Below are 17,084 nucleotides of genomic sequence, written 5' to 3' on the forward strand. Positions count from 1 at the left end.
CCGCCTACCGCCAGGTGGCGCCGAGCTGTCCTTCCTTGCTCGGCTGCGAGGCCCCGCCCCCCCTCCGCTGAAAGCAGAACAAATTGGGCTCCACATCCTCAGGCGACTGGCTCTGCCAGGCTGCCATTCTGCCCAGCCAGCTGCGTTTACTCCGGAGTAAGCGCGCATGGGGAAGATTCTCGAGGAATACTTTGGTTGCCAGCGGGGGGGGGGGAGCAAGGAGAGTGTTTTGGCATGTAAAAAGACTGCATTGGTGGGGTGTTTTTTTTTTTTTAATGCGGTGTTTGGTACCCACCAATAGCTGCCAGCCGTGCATTTTACAAAACGTGTAGTTAGACTGTTGTGGAAATATAAAGTATTGTGGACTAGAGGGTAGGTAGTTCATCATATTATTTACTTAAACAGGTTTCTCTGTGTTTTAGCAACTACAACAATCCCCAAAGAACCTAGAATATGCTCTTCGAAATAGATACTTACCCTTGGCTCATTTTGTGTTCATGCTCAATTATTCCATATTTTCATACCAGTTTGTCACTGGCATATTGCCACAAACTATGAATGCAATAAGTTATCAGAGACAATGGCAAATCACCCAATTCACATGCCTCTTGTCACTGAGGAAATTGATAAATTTGCTGAACCTTAATTCTTGGCAGAATTTGAGTTTCAACAGATATCAAGACAGTTGAAGTCTCCCATGACTACTGTGTATCTCCTTTTTGAATATTTTGTAAACTGCTCTAGGAAGGCATCATTCCAAGTCTTCAGTCTGGCTTGGCAATTTATAGCAGACACTCACAGTAAGGTCCCTGATTATTATTATTTATCCATATACTCAATCTGCCTTCCATGCCCGTGGATATTATTAGGACAGGTTACAAAGGCAGGGATCTTATGGCTCAAATACTGATCTAAGGGCTAAGATGGCGGCGCGTGTAGATGCAGCGGCTGGTTGCTCCTTAACTCAGAATTTGGCTTTTTTGTCCTGCCAAAATAGACTTGTTTATAGTCGGCAGGACATGTTATCTATTCGGCTACGGAGTGAGTGCTGCACAAATTGTGAGTGTCTCCGCGTCTGCAAGGAAGATTTTTTGACTTCAAAGAACTGGGGAGTAAAGAGACACAGGAGAGACCGTAAACAGAAGAGAGGCTGCAGAGGAGGAAGGCGATTAAGGCAATTAAGGCTAAAAACACAACATTATAACTTACCGCTTCCCAGCATTTTCTATGCGAACGTGAGATCTTTGGGGAATAAGCTGGAGGAGTGGAAATTGTGGATAGCAACGGAGAAAACTGTGAGTGAATGCTGTCTTCTGCTGCTTACAGAAACTTGGCTGACACCAATTACTCCTGACTCAGCCATAGAACTAACGGGCTATACAGTGTTCCGCCATGATAGAACAGAGGACTCTGGTAAAAGAAGGGGGGGAGGTTTGTGTGCATACGTGAATAACAGCTGGTGCACAAACCACGCTGTGATAGCTAGCCACTGCTCTCCAACTGTGGAATTTATGACGCTTAAATGCAGACCTATATATATCCCCCGAGAATTTACAGCAGTACTGATAACTATAGTATACATTGCACCTGATGCGAACACCAAAGAGGCAATGGGTCTTCTGCATGATGCCATTAGCAGACAACAAGGCAAGTATCCCGAGGCTGCATTTCTTGTATGCGGGGATTTCAACCAGGCAGATTTGAAAGTGGTTCTACCTAAATTCTATCAACACATAAAGTGTGCAACCAGGGGAGAAAAGACTCTGGACAGGCTGTATACAAATGTCAAACAGGCCTATAAGGCCGAACCATTGGCACATCTAGGCCAATCTGATCATGTGTCCCTGCTCCTGACTCCTGAATATATTCCATTGAGGAAACGGACTCCAGCTATAAAGAGGGATATTACAATATGGCCAGCTGAAGCATCCCAACAACTACAAGACTGTTTTCATGACACCGATTGGGAGGTATTCGCCCAGCAGGATATAGAGACTCATACTGAGCAAGTGTTGGACTATATCAGGTTCTGCACTGACAATGTAACACAGAGGCGCCGGATAAAGATCTACCCAAACAGGAAGCCCTGGATGACAAGGGAGGTCCAGGGGTTGCTAAAGGCAAGAAATACTGCTTTCAGAAGTGGAAATAAGTCGCTGTACAGCTTAGCTAGAGCGGATCTAAAGAGAGGTATCCGTGTAGCAAAGGAGGCGTATAGACAGCGGCTGGAGAATCATCTACAAAGTAACAACACCAGGCAGGTGTGGCAAGGTGTACAAGAATTAACAGGGTATAAATCCAAGGATTCCCTGGCAGACGAGGGAGGGGCATCCCTCGCAGAGGATTTGAATGCCTTTTTTGCCCGTTTTGAAGTAACATCTGCAGCAACACCTGCTGAGGCTTTACCACCACCACCACCACTCCCTGGGAAGGCTTTGCCATCATCACTACCATCACCATCATCAGTACAAAGGAATGTAGCAGTCTCTGTGGAAAAAGAAGAGATGAGGAAGGTGTTGAAGGGAATCAACCCAAGGAAGGCCACAGGGCCAGATGGGGTAGCTGGAAGGGTATTGAGAGACTGTGCAGATCAACTAGCAGGAGTTTTCACCGGGATTTTAAATCGATCCCTAGCCCAGGCTATTGTTCCATCCTGCCTAAAGTCCTCTATTATCGTTCCAATAGCAAAAAAACCTAACCCGGAAGATCTGAATGACTTTCGTCCAGTAGCACTCACACCTATAATCATGAAGTGCTTTGAAAAGCTGGTACGAAATCATGTCATTGCCTGCCTACCAGAGGGACTGGACACATTCCAATTTGCTTATAAAACGAAAAGATCGACAGAGGACGCTGTGGCGATTGCCCTCCATGCCGTCCTTGCACATTTGGAGCAGCGGGGGGGTTATGCCAGACTGCTTTTTTTAGATTTCAGCTCGGCATTTAATACCATTCTACCACAACGTCTGATGTCTAAACTGGAAGATCTGGGGCTTCCGTTATCACTTTGTGGGTGGATACTGGACTTTTTGTCAGACCGCTCCCAGAGGGTTCGGTTGGGCCCTTATACCTCTAAAATGCTTAAGACTAACATAGGAACACCACAGGGATGCGTACTCAGTCCGCTCCTTTATATTCTCTACACGTACGATTGTGTCGCTGCTCACCCTAGTAATAGGGTTGTCAAATTTGCAGATGACACAACCGTGATTGGGCTCATCCCTGAAAGGGAGGGTGAAACGGACTATAGAGATGAGGTGGAGCGGCTGACAGAGTGGTGCAGAGCTAACAACTTGCTCATAAATACAAGGAAGACAAAGGAGCTTGTGGTGGACTTCAGGAGACAGAAGAGCAATATCCAGCCACTTTTGATTGATGGGGTCTGTGTGGAGAGGGTAACAACGTTCAGATTTTTGGGCATTGAATTACAAGAGGATCTGTCCTGGAGTGTCAACACAAGGGGGCTTGTGAAGAAGGCGCAGCAGAGACTGTACTTTTTGAGAATTCTAAGGAAAAACCATCTTCCGCAGAAACTGCTGCTTGCCTTCTATCACTGTGCCATTGAGAGCGTGCTCACTTATGGCTTATGTGTGTGGTACGGAAGCTGTACTACCCAGGACAGGATGGGGTTGTGCAGAGTTGTTAAGGCAGCAGAGAGCATTGTTGGCTGCCCACTTTCCACCTTAGAGCAGATTTATGCCACAAGGTGCCATAGGAAGGCACTGGACATAGTAAAAGATCCATCGCATCCTGGTCACTGTCTCTTCGAGCTCCTGCCGTCGGGACGGAGATACAGGACGATGAAGACAAGAACCAGCCGTCTTAAGAACAGCTTCTTCTCCAGAGCGATCTCAGCCCTGAATGGGAAGCCTGGACTTTGAAAGTCATCTAATCTTCCTTGCTGTACTATACTGTATTGTTTTAATTAGTGTTTTTATGGAGCATTCAAGTAATTTCGTTGTCCCTGAGAGGGGGCAATGACAATAAAGATATTATTATTATATTATTATTATTATTATTACTTCCTACTCCTTCCTCTCAAGTTTCCTTTTCCAGGTTGCAATTCCCTTTCCCTGATACCATGCAAAGTACCTGCACCCACGAGCCTCTTTCCCCAGTTTACGCTGCAGCAGCTGTGGTGTGCAAAGCCAAATGTGCTTGAGCTGCCTGAGCCAAAACAATAAATAAATAAATAAATAAATACACCCCCCCCCCTCAAAAATGGACATTTCCTTTAAAATATAAAAATCCCCTCAGATGGGCATGTTGGCCCCCCCAAAAGAGAACATGTCCAGGATTTCCCAGACGTATGACAACCCTATGGCATAGGAGCATGTATGCCTGGCACACTTTTATACTTGCTTCCTGATGAATTAGCTCTAGTCTCCACATGGGAGACTCTACAAAGGTAATAAAATCAGGGTACAGTGGTACCTCGGGATGCAAACTGGATCCTTTCCGGAGCCCCGTTCACATCCTGAACGCAACGTAAGAAGCGTCTGCTCGTGCTCGAGTCGCGTTTAGCCGCTTCCGTGCATGCACATGACATCATTTTGAGTGTCTGCGCATGCGCGAGTGGCGAAACCTGGAAGTAACGCGCTCCGTTACTTCCGGGTTGCCGCAGAGCGCAACTCGAATGCGCTCAACCCAAAGCACATTCAACCCAAGGTATGACTGTATTGTGAATTTCCAGAGCTGAGACAAAATGACCATCCAGTTCATAAGTAGCCAGGTCCAGATTTCAGTTATTTGGGGGGGCGGGTTGGGGTTGGGAACAAAGTGTTTTGGATGAGAGGTACTTACCATGGCAGTAGTAGAGGCTTCCTTCTCTCTTTTTTTATTCCTTTTGAATTTAACACTTATGAAATGTTGCCTGTTGTGGCAGCATCTTTTTGTTAACCATATAAAAATGATGCCTGTTGTGAGGGAGCAACCAGAACAGATTTCTGTCTGCTGTATCCCAACTACCCTACCCTCCAAATGCTTCAGCAAGCACCATTTCTTTCTATATAAAAATGAGATTTAAAAATGGCACTGAAGCTGGGGAAGATTTTTGAAGGGAAATAACTACGGTAATGTTCTCTGTAGCTGCACAGGAATTGGAGAGCATTCCTCCAGGCAGTCATTCTCCTCCTAGAAGGCACTGTGACAATGTTACACAGTGCTACAACTTGCATCATCTTGCATCTTTTTTGGAGGAGAATACTGTAATGGCCAGTAGAAAGCCTCTCCAAGAAAGAGTGCCTTTACAGAGAGGCAAGAGTGCTTTTAAAATGGGATGGAGGCATTAAAAGGTAAAAACTCCCTCCCTGAAACAGGGATAGTTGTTTCCATTTGGGGACCGAACTACTGTTCCCTGAACTAGTTTTGCTCAGCCCTAAAACCAGGGAGTGAGCTCCCTCTCTCATCATTTTAGAGCTTTCCAGAAGATTCTATCTCTGTGGGTAAATTCCCATATGTATGACTCTGCAAATAACTATTTAAAGAGAAATAATTACTGGTTTCCCCCAATTTTGGTCTAATATTACCATTTTGCTTCCATTATACAAAATAAAATAGAAATTTACTTGTCATCTGGGCAGCACAGGACCTGTATACACACTTCCCTGGGGAGGTCACTTCAGTGTTGTTAACACACTAGTTTGACTTTGCCCTTGGAGGCACACTCCATTGTCTCTCAAGATAGATGGATGTCAACCAACAATATGCTTAAATAAATTTTAATATTTTAAAGCATCAAGAATTGAATAACAAAAATATAATACCATTATAGCATTATGAATATGAACTTTTTCTGATATGTTTCTAGGTTTCTTCTGTACAGCTCCTCCAAACATTTCTAATGGATCTCACAATGGGACTGGAGCCCGTTTTTATGCTCTTGGAACAGTGATAACATACACTTGCCCTGATAATTTCTCTCTTATTGGAGCACACTCTATTTCCTGTGGCATGGATGGTGATACTAAAGGAGTGTGGAAGGGAAAGCCCCCAAAATGCAAAGGTTGCATTTTCTTTTGATTCATGATATATTATGATTCATAACATATTAAAAGGGAACTTTATTCTAGATACCTTACTTGTCCTCTTGTCCCTCCCTTTATTTGGCTTTGAATTGATATTAAGCTTCATTGTTCATGTTCAGAATCCCTAAGTTGTTTAATGATATTTTATGTGTGGAGTGATTGACAGAGGTACTTTTGTTCTCCTTTTATGTTTGTGCTCTATCTCAGTAAACATTGCATTTCACTTTTGTGCTATACAGAAGCGAATGGGGAAGCCCCAATGTTTACAAGCAGTGAGGCTATATACCACGCTCCCAGTTCATGGATGTAGCCAGGATTTTTGTTGGGGGGGAGGGAGAGAACATCAGTTTGCTAAGTATTTTCATTGATTTTTATTTATTATGGGGGGCAGCTGCCCCCCTGTGCCCCCTGCTATGCCCATGCCCATGCCCATGCCCCAGTTCTAGGTTTTATATAAACTGGCTATCTTAGTGGTCCTGATTTTGGTTAACGTGCATTAGCAGATTATTAGCGCTACAGGCCGTTCCTTCTCTGCTACTTTTCAGAGAGAATGTGGTTTTGTTTCTAGGTTCCAATTTCAAACCAACCCATCCCTTTCCACTTCCAGCATTACCCCCTCCACCAAGGTGATGCCCTGGACTGGAAAATAAACTTAGCTTCCCTTTTGCACTGTTAAATCCAATGCCACTTAGCTCACCATGTTAATCAAAACACTGACTAAACCCCACCACTCAGGAATCTAGAGGGGGTCAGGGTACACAGAAACTTTGTGGAGTCAGGGTACCCACAGTGACAGTTTTACATGTCACCCCTAACCTCTGCTGAATGCATGCAAGATTCTAGGGTTTGGGGCACTTGACCACAGTTTGTGTTCCTTCAGAATGAGGCACAGCAGAGACTTTATTTTACACATATTTACCACCTGGGTTTTGATGGAGAGAGAGTTCACAACATTTAAATCTCAAGAGGGGCTTGTCCTTCCCAGCCGCACAGCATTGGATTCAGTGCCATCCCCACGTGTCTCTGTAAAAACCTGGTCCAGCCAGCCTGCATGGCTGCACAAACCAGACCACTATCAGCCTTTTGTTTCTTCAAGATGCACTCCCAGCAAGCCATTGCCACGCTGGTCTCATGAGGAAGCTAGCCAGTATTATTTCCTAGCTTTGGCTAAATTAATGAATTTATGAGTTTGCTCAAATCACAACCCTTCACTGACTCACTTATCAGGTTATACACACAAAGGGGGCTGGAGATAGATTGGATGCACGATCATGGCCTGGGGAGTGGGGTTCACACTTTGTTTCCTTATATGGCTTCTATTTGCATTGGGAGAGAAGTTCATTTTTTAAAAATCATGACTAAAGCTGTGAATAAAGCCATTTCTCTGCAAAATCTAAACATTTGAGAGATCCATTCATCATGCTTTGTGGTCTAATGGTCAGTGGATGGATCGGCCTTCCATAGTATCTGTTTAGCATTTCTGTACTGGATCTGTCACCATATGTTTATTAGCACTTGGAGCTAATAAATTGTTAACCTTGGAGAGGTTTCTAGAAGATCCCACCTGTGATCTCCTTAATGGATTATTTCCTATATATATTCAGGTAGGTAGCCATGTTGGTCTCTGACGCAGTCAAAATAATTTTTTTTTAATTGTCCATTAGCACCTTAGAGACCAACTAAGTTTGTTCTGGGTATAAGCTTTCGTGCACATGTTCCTATATATATATGTACTGTAATTGTTTGGAATACCAATTTAAACATTAGATACAGATCAGCAATTCTAATACAAGTGACACCACGTTTTAGTTTTATTTATTTTAAATATCCAGGGCAGTTAGTAACAGCTTTTGTAGAGAACGTGTGACATAGGGCACAGAGTAACATATAGCCAGACAGTGAGTATCAGGTTTTTTTTTTTTTTTAGAAAACTAACTTTTTAATAAGGCTTCAGCAGAATATACTGACATTTGAGAAAATGTAAATAAACTATATGCAATGTTCTATTTCTTAGTTTTTGTTTTTTAATATTCCTGTCTGCTTATAGTGGTGAAATGTAAAGATCCAGTAGTTGAACATGGATTAATATTAAGCGGATTTGGACATTCGTATACATATGGCAACACTATTATATTTGAATGCAAAACTGGATATTTTCTGATGGGAAATTATTTAATTAAATGCGGAGCGAACAGTAGCTGGTATCCTGCACTGCCTTCATGTAAAGAAAGTAAGAATATCAAAGCATTCAAATAGCAATTATGCTTCCTCAGTCAGTGATAAAAGATGGTTTACTAAATGTGGACTTTATAAATTCAACATCACTTTATATAAATTCACTTTATAAATTCAACATCAGAAGGGACATCTCCCAAATTCTCTCCTACTTTTATCCTGTTGAATAGCATTAACAAAGTATGTGTGACTGTTGAATGGTTAAAAGAATATTTGACATCCTGGCAGAATGCACTTTGAGGAATGTGTGTTTATAAAGGGCCAGTTCTTCTTTCAGTTTCCCTCTTGTAAGTTCTCATCTTTAATTAGCTAGAACAAGTTTGTTTGTTTACATTTATATTTCATCTTCCCTCATGGAACACAATGTTTATTTTTATGGGGACTTTTTTGTTGCAGTTGATCCAGGTTTATGCGGTGCCCCATTAATTCCAAGTGGGACTGTGCGTCCATTGCGACATCAGTATAAGATTGGAACAAGTGTTGTTGTAACCTGTAATAAGCAGTATTCTTTTCCTGATGAAACCATGGAGATGAATGTAGCATGCCAAGGCTACAATTCCTGGTATCCTCCTGTGCAAGCATGTTTCTGTAGGTATAAATATAGCTTTGGGGTATTCAGTGATTTCTGTGTTTATTTACCACAAAATTAATACCTCATCATAGGGCTACTACTTTAATACCTCCCTATGTTTGTGCTCACATATAATGCAAGAGGAGCTACACTGATTTAATTTCTAGCTGGATTCAAAAGGCATTGCTTTGCCTTACGTTCAAAGGATAGTCTAGGGGAAAAGTAGAACTAATCAGAACAATTGTTTAAAGTGGTATGGTGTCTGCCTACTGTCAAGGAAATGTATTGCATGGGATTAAAGCAGAGAGTTGCATCCTTTCCTTTTGAATTAACTAATCTGGGAGTATACGCAGCACAACATTGCTCAAAAACAGTCAGTTGGGATTGTTATTTTGCTCATTATTGTATGTACTACAATTCCAGAAACTGAAAGAATGGGAGAGACATCAAATCAGATCAGTATATAAAAAGAAATAGAACTCAATGAACTTTGTTACTGACAACTTGATGGTAGAGGAAGGATGATGGCTAATTTTGAGCCATAAAACCTTACATTGCTCAGAACCTCAATACCTTAGGGGCTTTCGTCACCTCATATGAACTTTCATGGACTCTGTAGTTATAATCAGAGACCTCCTCAGTGTACCCACCTCTGGGGGAGGTGTGGGAGGTGGCAACACAAGAATGGGCATTTTAAGTGGTTACTCCTCCTTTGTGGAATTGTGGCACTAATGTTTATCCAGGCTGTTAGTTAAATGGAATCATGCTGCAGGGATCAAGACCATATTTGGCCTGATTGTAGTTGTAATTTTTAGTTGGCTGTGGTAGGTTTTATCATTTTTACAATATTTTTTATCACTTTTTAGATCAAATCTGGCTTTTTGTATTTTCTTGCCGTATTTGTTTTTAAATGTGAATCTTGAATCTGCTTTGAGACATTGTGGAAAGTGCCAAATAATATATATATATATATATTAAGGATTTTTGTATACAAACCAAGAATTAAGAATTTACAACACTATACAGATGAAACTCGAAAAATTAGAATATCGTGGAAAAGTTCATTTATTTCAGTAATTCAGCTTAATAGGTGAAACTCGAAAAATTAGAATATCGTGGAAAAGTTCATTTATTTCAGTAATTCAGCTTAAAAGGTGAAACTAATATATGAGATAGACTCATGACATGCAAAGAGAAATATGTAAAGCCTTTATTTGCTATAATTGTGATCATTATGGCGTACAGCTGATGAAAACCCCAAATTAACAATCTCAGAAAATTAGAATATTAAATGAAATCAGCAAAACAAGGATTGCAAATAGAGCAATATTGGACCACTGGGAAGTAGAAGCATGCATATCTCTCTTTGCATGTCATGAGTCTATCTCATATATTAGTTTCACCTTTTAAGTTGAATTGCTGAAATAAACGAACTTTTCCACGATATTCTAATTTTTTTAGTTTCACCTGTACATTGCAATGTTTTCTTAATGTTTTGGTGACAAACACTTTTCATGTTGCAAATTAAATTGTGCCTTTTTTACGAAGTCAGACTATAGGGCCATTTAAGTCAGTATTACCCATACTGACATGCAGCAGCTCTCCAGTATTTTGGGCAGGGGGCATTCCCAGCCCTAGATAGCATAGATTAAACATGGGATCTTTTGCATACAAAGTAAGTGTGCTACCACTGAGCTACAGCCCTTCCAACCACAACAACACTTTGTTAAGCTAAAATATGAAATATTTGGAAAATAATGTGTGCTTTAGTGTTGCTTTGTTTTGTTTATAATAGTTTGTGTTTTCAGTTAGAACTTCACCAGACATTTATTACCTGTCTATCCGTAATGCAAGAATAATCCGGGGGAAGAAAACCAGCTATGAGCCTGGAGATACAGTTACTATTCGATGTTCTGCTGGCTATACATTAGCAGGGCCATCTGAGATTCGCTACATTGGTGGGAAGCAATGGTCACCTAAACTTCCATCTTGTTACCTGAGTACGTATGAAGTTGTAGATATATAGCAACACTTATCTGACACTGCTGTCACTTTTCAGGTGTCACTCTTGCTTTTCCTCATACAGGAGATTTTCTTTCTATTACTAGCTTGAGTTTGATGCATATAGGCAGTTCACCTGGCAGTAGGCCACTGGGAGCACCCTCTGTAATAATTAAGAGTCCCTGTGAGTGAGCTAGGAAAGAGGATAGGTGGCTAGGGAACCTGTTCCTGACACCAGTGGATAATCTAAAGCAGGAATAGGGCTTCCACGTGTTACTGGACTACTACAACTCGTAACAAATCCTAACAAACTTTGAAGGTCAATAGGTTCCCCATTCCTGATCTGAAGTAAAGTAAATTTCCATTCTACCAACTCCTTAAGAAGTGTAATATTTAAAACCAATTAGAAGCAAATAGTATTCTCCTACCTTTCATTTTATAAGCCACATTGAAAAAGAAACTAGACTATTATAAACAGAAACGAATGGCCAGATGGGGAAGGAACTACTACATTCATGAGCATACACTGTCATAAACCTAGTTTGTGTTTCATTTTGTGGATAAAATTGCTATTGTACTTGGATGTCAGAGTTTGATAAGAAGGATGGATGGATTTGCAATGATATCTAGTCATGTATTCCAACCTTAAGATGTAGAGAAGCTTCTTGGAGGCTTGAGACTTACCACCTGTTCACTGGATCCTGGGTTCTTTTTGGATATTAAGGACCGAGGTGACCATGTAGATCTTTGGAGTAATGAATTGGACCAAGGTGGAGAGCCTTTAGCTTGCTGGCCAAACTTGGTCCACCAGGGTTCCAAATTTGGTCTGCACCAGCATTACCGCCCCCCCCCCGGCAATAAGAAAATATGTCCACCCATCTACACTTTACATTGTATGTGATGTCAGTTTTGAGGCAGGTACTTAAAGTCAGTTCCCAGTTGTTCCTTTACTTGAGTAAGATGTGGTCTCACCACCCACCTTGCTCAAGGAGGAGGAAGTGTTATTTCAGCAAGCATCAAACAGAGACTAAGACATATATAGCAGGAGCAGCAGCAGCCCCATTGTTAGCCCTGTCTCACTGGAAGCTGCCTTTTCAATTAAAGGCCCCCAGCCTGTTCCATCAGTCTTCTACTCCAGTGGAGCAGGGGAGACCCTGGTCTCAACTGGGGCCTCTGTGATGGAGTCCTTAGACTATGAAGATGGCAACACTGTATCCTCAAATTGGAGTGGCACTGGCACAACAGACGTATCTGATGGAAGTGCTTCTAGGATTGGTCCCGCAGGTCTTTCCCCTTCTGCTTCAGAGTTCTTGCCCTCATCCATTGAAGACAAGGAATCCAGCTCCAGGGTTGTGACATAGTTTTGCCTGGTGTACTAGTTACTTACCTTCCTGGAAAAGATAGCTCTGGCCATGGTGACACATACCTTGGTCACTTACAGGTGTAGGGCTGCCCTTGAAAAGTTTTCGGAAACTGCAGCTGCTGCAAACATAGTTGGCAGGCATGTGCTTTCAGACCATAGTATGCTGGTTTTACATCAGTTGCAATGATTTCAGATTTGTTTCCATACTCAACTTATGGTGCTGGTTTTACCTTTATAGCTCTAAAGTGTTTTGAGACTAAAATATCTGAAAGACAGCCTCCTCCAATACAAACCTGAATATAGGTTGCATCTTTGGAGTCCTCTTGCCCCACCACTTAGAGTTTCTCTGTGGCAACACCCCATCTCTGAAATTCCCTCCTGAAATATGAGTGGCATCCCTGATAGACTTCAAGTGCGAATTAAACACATTTAATTCTCCTGGCCTTCAGTGGTAACTAATTAAGATGGTTGTAATCTCCTGGTTCTGCTTTTATCCTTTGCTGTTAATACTATTGAAATGTTCTTATAGTGATTGTACATTGTTTTGACTTACAGAAATATTTTTACAATGCTTTAAAAGGTGGAATAGATACCTTTGAAACCATGTAATTGGTGCCACTTGGTGCTTTCCTCGTGGGGCTAATAACTGAGCTAGTAATTTTCATCAGGACAGTACCAGAGGGGGAAAGGGTTACACCCCACACAAGTGGACAAAAAAATACCCCCATGCCTCCTTTTTAAGAACAAGACCCAATAACATGACACATTTAGCATCACATCTACTCTGGCCCTGAAATACGTCCACAAGCTGTAGTGTGAAATTAATAGTCATTGGCAGAGAAGCTCACTTATCAGAATCATTTCCCCTCTCTTCTAGGTTTTGTCTTCGTACTGCTTATAGCTGGTATGTAATTTATTGAAACTGAATAAGAAATACCTGAAAATGCATTTTCAAATTTCTTAAGCAAGGACCAGAGTTTTGCAGAGTCTACACACTTTTACAATAGGAAAGCTGAGCACTATTCAACAGATGTTAAGCATTTTTAACTTTCACATTTCAACTACTGTTTACTTTGTCTAGAGGAACAAATGCAAACAGGCACTGGCATTTTTTTCCTGATGAGGGAAAGAGCAAATGGTTGCTAAGGCAGCAATATGGGGTGTAGTAGAAATGAACTTGAGGTGAAGGTGTGATGGAGGTTCCATCATTCCAATAAAGTTCTGCCATAAAATTGGTTTAATTTAATGTGTCAATTCAGCATAAAATCCAAACCATGGCCATTAGAATAACGCAATAAAACCATAACCTCTTACTTAAAAAATGGTCTGCATCAGAAATGTTTTCAAGCCTGCATCTCCCATGGTAGAGAGTTTTGTATCCTTGGGCCCACTGTCATAAATACTCTGTGTTCTGCCCACCAACCTACCTGACTCCGCTGATGAGCATTCAAATAGGGCTTCTGTAACTGTCAATAGATGTTCAAGGTGGAGAAAGCTTGTGGCTCAGTGGGAAAGATCTTCATTTCCTCCCACTCCATGGGCTAACTTTGACAGGTGGCTGCTTCCAATTACCTGTCAAAGTTGACCTGCAGGCTGGTGGGGAGGGGATGAGTATGCATTACTAGTATTTTCCCCACAGGGAAAGAACTTGCAAAATAGTGCCCAGTAGGACTGAATCCTACCTCTGCAACAAACAGTTGATTAACAAGTGGGTGTGGTTTGGGGGAAATGGCCTCACAAACCAAATCAGACCTGATAGACCAAGATTGGTCCACATGCTGGAGGTTTCCCATGCCTGGCATAGGCAGTCCGGTAAGTGACTCGACCACAAAACATTTAGTGTTGTAAAAGTCAAAACCCACACTTTATTTGGGCTCAGAAGCAAATAGGTCCAATGGGTTGGGTTCAAATGTTGCTGGCACATCAGTCAAAATTGATGAAACATACTCTTAGGCACTTCTGTTCCCTGTGCTTCCATAAATAACACTAAGTCTAGGAGGACCCCCAAGTTACAAATTTGGACTTTCAGAATGAGTTTAAATATCTCCAGATCCAGTTGAATACCTCTTTTCAAAACAATAGACACTCACAGAATCTCAATCCTATCTTAATCTTCAGTTTATCTGCTGTGCTGCCCCCCCCAACTGCTTTCAGACACCTGTTCAAATGTTCCACAATCCAGCCATGCAAAAAAACAGTGATTTCTTACAAGTATATCTCACCATCCAGCAAAGACAGAGGTATCATTTCAAGCAGGCAATGGCACTAGAATGTAGGGCTGTGGCCTGGCAGATAAGGCCTCAAGGGTCACGCTTGGCCCTGGGGTCTCAAGTTCCAGACTCCACTATAGAAGTGAGGCAATGAATAGGGCACTCTTTTCTAATCCACTGTGACAAGAAAAGGCAATTTGGAAGGCATATGTGAAACACTCACTTGGCCTGATGAGCATCCCTTTGAACTGGCCTTCAGAACAGAAATTTAGTAAAACTCTTATTAAGCACCACCCTGGGATTGATTGCCTTTTCTAAAAAATGAAATAGATGTACACTATTGACTAGATTGTATTTGCTGGATTGATGACATTATGTCACTATATATTGGCTGATATTTTCCTATTTTGAATAAATTCTGCCTAATCTGAGTTAACACATGAAACTGTATTATAATAAATTCTTCTTTAAGAAGCAGAACTCGTTTGTAAAACTCAGGGTGTGGGCAATGTTTCCCTGATTCAATTATTAGAATCAACATTGCCTCTTTCCAAAATTTGAATAATAGTCTCTGTTGTATTGCCTCATGGATGGTTTTCCAATCATTTCTTGAAGCAAACTACAATATTATTCAATGTTTGTTCAGGAGCTTTATTGTTGTACAGAATATTCATTCTTGTTTTTAATTCCGTTGCTGTATTTTTTCCATCCAGAAGAAATGATACAAGGAAGTTTTATGGTTTTTACCATATGGTTACAAAATTATGGGGAATTCACACAATATTGTCTATGAAGTACTATCTCTGGAAATCATGGCAAAGCAGCTATTTCAAATGGTTCCGTATATTTGAAAATAAATGTGGTGAAATCACCATGTGCATTCTGTTCTTTACTATCTCAAAGTAAACCAGTGAATGGGTTCTTAAGGTGACTTTTTCCTGTTTTTTTTTTTTTTTAAAGCATGTTTGCTTATTTTCTTATGGCTGCCAGCCCAATCGGTTTACGCGGCCTTGTGTTCCGGATAAAGGTAAGACTTTACCAACCTCTTACTCTCCTTTCTTCTTTGCACCTCTAAGGACCATCACACACATTATGTACACAGAAAAGGGGGCCTGGGGGACCAGATCTCTTATCTGAGAAAGTGTGTATGCATTCAGTGGCTTTTAAGCACTTTCTTTTGGGGATAAAGCTTTATAGCTCCCAGAAAGCCCACACCTAAATGTGGTGCAGGTCCTCCAAAGTAGCATAAGGCACTGCTAATGAAAAAAAGTAAGGCAGCCCAGTCCTGTGCATGTAAGAGCTTGGTGATTCAATCACTTCAGTTAGTTGATGACTGAATAATCCTTTAGGTGATTTAATTGATGAAATCTGAGGAGCATACATGCTTACTTTTCCAGGGTCTTTTTAATTTTCCTATACAGTAGTACCTCGGGTTAAGTACTAAATTCGTTCCAGAGGTCCGTTCTTAACCTGAAACTGTTCTTAACCTGAAGCACCACTTTAGCTAATGGGGCCTCCTGCTGCCGCCACGCCGCCGGAGCACGATTTCTTAACCTGAAGCACTATTTCTGGGTTAGTGGAGTCTGTAACCTGAAGCATATGTAACCTGAAGCGTATGTAACCTGAGGTACCACTGTACAGTGGTTACGAACTTAATTCATTCCGGAGGTCCATTCTTAACCTGAAACCATTCTTAACCTGAAGTACCACTTTAGCTAATAGGGCCTCCTGCTGCCACCACGCCGCCAGCACATGATTTCTGTTCTCATCCTGGGGCAAAGTTCTTAACCCGAGGTACTGCTTCCAGGTTAGTGGATATTGTAACACGAAGTGTTTGTAGCTCGAGGTGTTTGTAACCCAAGGTACCACTGTATTAAGCTTGTGGGCCCTTGATATTTTAGCCCCCACAATATTAAATGCCAGGGAAAGCTACAGATTCAAGAAACAACAAAAATAATAATGCTGAAACAAGTGTTTTTAATCTTTAACATTTAACCCATTGTTTGTTAAAACAAGGCTTTATTCTAGTTATTCAGCATAAACACATGCAGTAGATCTAATTGCATGATAAAAATGTTATCAGACAAGCCTATAGCCTCCCTCCAGCCCACCTAGTTGGGTTACATTTATAATATAGTAAGCATTATTTTGAGAGTTCTGCAAGCCTCTATTTCAGAGTGTTTATTTGACCTTAAAATGTATGTATAGTTATGAATGTGAAAATCATTATCATATATAAATAAAATTAAATAAATACATTTAAAATTAAATTCCTACAATACTAATACTTAAATGGAAGACTCTGGGCTGAACTAAGCATTTGCATGTGAAGCATGTAATTAAATCTAACAGCTGTTTTAAAATAAAATATTTTGGAATGGGGCAATATAAAGAAAAAAAGGAGACGCTGAACCCTTCCTACTACTTCTCTGCCCTAAATAAAAACTGGAATCTGAACTCTCTATGGGGTAGAGGCAGGGATTTGAGGTAGGAAAGCAGCAGAACTGGTAAGAGTTAAGCACCTCTCCCCATGTCTGCTCTAAATTGTTCCATCGCAAGCTTTTTTTCTTAAAAACTGGACACTATAACCATGGTTTAATTACATGCACCTGCCAGTAGAACTATCACAGTTTATTTTGTTGGTTAGCTTTATTCATTTATTTATTTCATTTATATTC

The 17,084-nt window shown here is 41.1% G+C and overlaps 1 protein-coding gene across 7 annotated transcripts in view; it reads left to right on the plus strand.

Moving 5' to 3' along the window:
• LOC310764152 (zona pellucida sperm-binding protein 3 receptor-like) overlaps nucleotides 1-17,084 on the plus strand; it is a 69,559-nt gene that overhangs the window by 5,374 nt on the left and 47,101 nt on the right. For 5 of the 7 annotated variants that reach the window (XR_014549036.1, XR_014549037.1, XR_014549038.1 and 2 more), the window contains 6 exons: nucleotides 5,810-6,004; nucleotides 8,074-8,256; nucleotides 8,658-8,849; nucleotides 10,641-10,832; nucleotides 13,074-13,100; nucleotides 15,367-15,433. Coding sequence is in view for 4 of the 7 variants with exons in the window: in XM_083617571.1 (XP_083473697.1) it covers nucleotides 5,810-6,004; nucleotides 8,074-8,256; nucleotides 8,658-8,849; nucleotides 10,641-10,832; nucleotides 13,074-13,100; nucleotides 15,367-15,431 (854 nt within the window). In the remaining 3 variants the exon portion in view is untranslated. Of the gene's footprint in view, nucleotides 1-25; nucleotides 373-5,809; nucleotides 6,005-8,073; nucleotides 8,257-8,657; nucleotides 8,850-10,640; nucleotides 10,833-13,073; nucleotides 13,101-15,366; nucleotides 15,434-17,084 lie in introns of those variants that run through there. The other 2 variants (XM_083617573.1, XM_083617570.1) reach the window with 2 other exon arrangements.

Source organism: Podarcis filfolensis, assembly GCF_964270895.1.
Source record: "Podarcis filfolensis genome assembly, chromosome: 6".
In the NCBI taxonomy this organism is placed as follows: domain Eukaryota; kingdom Metazoa; phylum Chordata; class Lepidosauria; order Squamata; family Lacertidae; genus Podarcis; species Podarcis filfolensis.